Source organism: Anneissia japonica, unplaced genomic scaffold (assembly GCF_011630105.1).
Source record: "Anneissia japonica isolate Jap-2015-1 unplaced genomic scaffold, ASM1163010v1 scaffold9_len2422644_cov172, whole genome shotgun sequence".
Classification (NCBI taxonomy): Eukaryota; Metazoa; Echinodermata; class Crinoidea; order Comatulida; family Comatulidae; genus Anneissia; species Anneissia japonica.
The window spans coordinates 855,654-857,856 of record NW_022758107.1 but is presented as its reverse complement, the minus strand read 5'-3'; the positions used below and the strand labels follow the sequence as shown (position 1 = coordinate 857,856).

At 31.2% G+C, this 2,203-nt stretch overlaps 1 protein-coding gene across 1 annotated transcript in view; it reads right to left on the bottom strand.

The window, feature by feature from the left end:
• Window positions 1–2,203, bottom strand: part of LOC117125128 (hyalin-like) — a 10,687-nt gene that overhangs the window by 7,036 nt on the left and 1,448 nt on the right. Inside the window, exons 3-5 of the mRNA XM_033271527.1 lie at window positions 826–1,071; window positions 435–686; window positions 64–315 (exon numbers count right to left, since the gene is read on the bottom strand). Coding sequence (XP_033127418.1) covers window positions 64–315; window positions 435–686; window positions 826–1,071 — 750 coding nt within the window. The remainder of the gene's footprint in view (window positions 1–63; window positions 316–434; window positions 687–825; window positions 1,072–2,203) is intronic.

The window sequence follows — 2,203 nt, the reverse complement described above, 5'->3', positions numbered from 1 at the left end:
AGATGGGTTGTGTGTGTGTGTGTAGGTGTGTGTGTGTGTGTATGTATATGTTATGACCCTTACCTTGGACTGTAATTGTAAACGTACAACTACCAATATTTCCTGACAAGTCCGTAGCTGTGAAGGTGTAAATGTTTGCTCCCATTCCTAGATTGACCGGAAATGTTGCTGTGGGATCAGGTGAGATATTAGGAACATATCCTGTGTTGTCACTTGCAATTACTACACCGGAATAATCAACCGACGCCGTAACAGCACCCATGTCGGTATTCACGATCGTATCAGGCGGACATGTCAATGTTGGTTGTACGATATCTGTAACATATTACAGCGATTTTATACTAATCAATATTGCACTATTATTTTGATAAATATTGTCTTATTCTTTTAAAAAATTTCTAAATAGAGTAGTAAATAATGCATTTATAACAAACCTTGAACTGTTATGGAAAATGTACAAGTATCATTATTTCCTGATGAGTCTGTAGCAGTGAACACAAATAAGTTTGTTCCCATTCCTACATTAGTTGGAAATGTTGTTGATGGATCAGGCAAGATGGTAATGACATCTCCTGTGTTGTCGCTTGCATTTATTGAAGCTGAATAATCAACCGACGCCGTGGTAGCTCCCATATCATTTCCCACAGTCACGTTAGATGGACATGTCAATGTAGGTTTTTCAATGTCTGTATGATAAATTATAGCAATTCAAATAAACTTAATTCTAGAAATGATAATAAATAATAATGATGATAATAATAATTATTATTATTATTATTAATATGGATGGATAGGTGATTTGATAGATGATATGTTCTCACTAACCTTGAACTGTTACTGTAAAAGTACAACTGCCATTATTTCCCAACGTGTCCGTAGCTGTAAAGCTGAATGTGGTCGGTCCAATGACAAGAGTTACTGGGAATATCTCTGCAGGACCAGGCACGATAAATGGCACTGCTTCTGAGCTGCTAGTTGCAGATATATCACCTGAATAGTCAATCGATTTCGTCGCAGAGCCCATGTCAGTGTCCACAGTGGTGTCAGATGGACATGTCATTATGGGCTTGTCTGTATCATTAATTAAAGTTTAAAATATAGAGTGTTAAATCAGTAAGGCCTGGATGATGAAATGTATATGGTGGGTTCCAAGATAACAAAAAAGCGCTTCCCACACGGCCCAACCCCCAACTTCGATAGCAGCCAAAAGACCACTAACCAATTGTGAAATAATTTAGATAAGAGAATAAAATGGCTCAAATTTACAAGGGCTAGTACCTCGGAACTCCCACAATAGGTAAGAGAACGTTCTATCGGCTACGTATCCACTGCTTATTTTAAAATAAAAATGTATTAAATGAAACCATACACGAGCAAGTAACATACGGTATACACATTCGTCTAATATTAATAAAGATGATAATAATTATAATAATAATAATAATAATAATAATAAAATAGTAATAATAAAGATAATAATAATAATAACAATAATAAAAATAATAATAATAATAAATAATAATAATAATAATAATAATAAAATAATAATAATAATAATAATAATAATAATAATAATAATAATAATAATAATAATAATAATAATAATAATAATAATAATAATAATAATGTATTTAAATACACAAAGCATGGAATTTTTAATACTGTCATCTTAAGTTTTTTTAAGATACAGTAATGAGAGCGTTTCTTGTAGGTCTATTTCAGCTGATAATGCATGTGCATTGTTCTCGAATCGTAAAGTTAACTTAGACTGATTTTTGTTATTTATAATTTTTAGTACAGAAATGTAACATTATTATTATCATTATTTATTATTGATTATGTCAACCAATATTTAAGTGCATCAAGTTGAATATGTTCATTTTCTTATGCTTAGATCTATGCAGATATTCCACATTGTTACGTCGTTTTAGTAGTTCTTTACCTTTAATTAAATAAGAAGTGTTTACCTAAATAATCCATGTAAAGAAAATCAATTATTCAAAAAGATGCCAGTTCTCTAATTGGTAGTCATAGGCTTGTCAATTATCTCTAATAGCAGAATATTCATGAAAAAAAAAATTAAATTTAAATTGTGTGGCCAAGGTTGATATTGAAATAAGCTAAAATCGTGGATCACCATAATAGGAGCTGATGGGTAAAAAAAAAGGAAGCACTTCGTAAGATGAATTTTCTGAATACACAC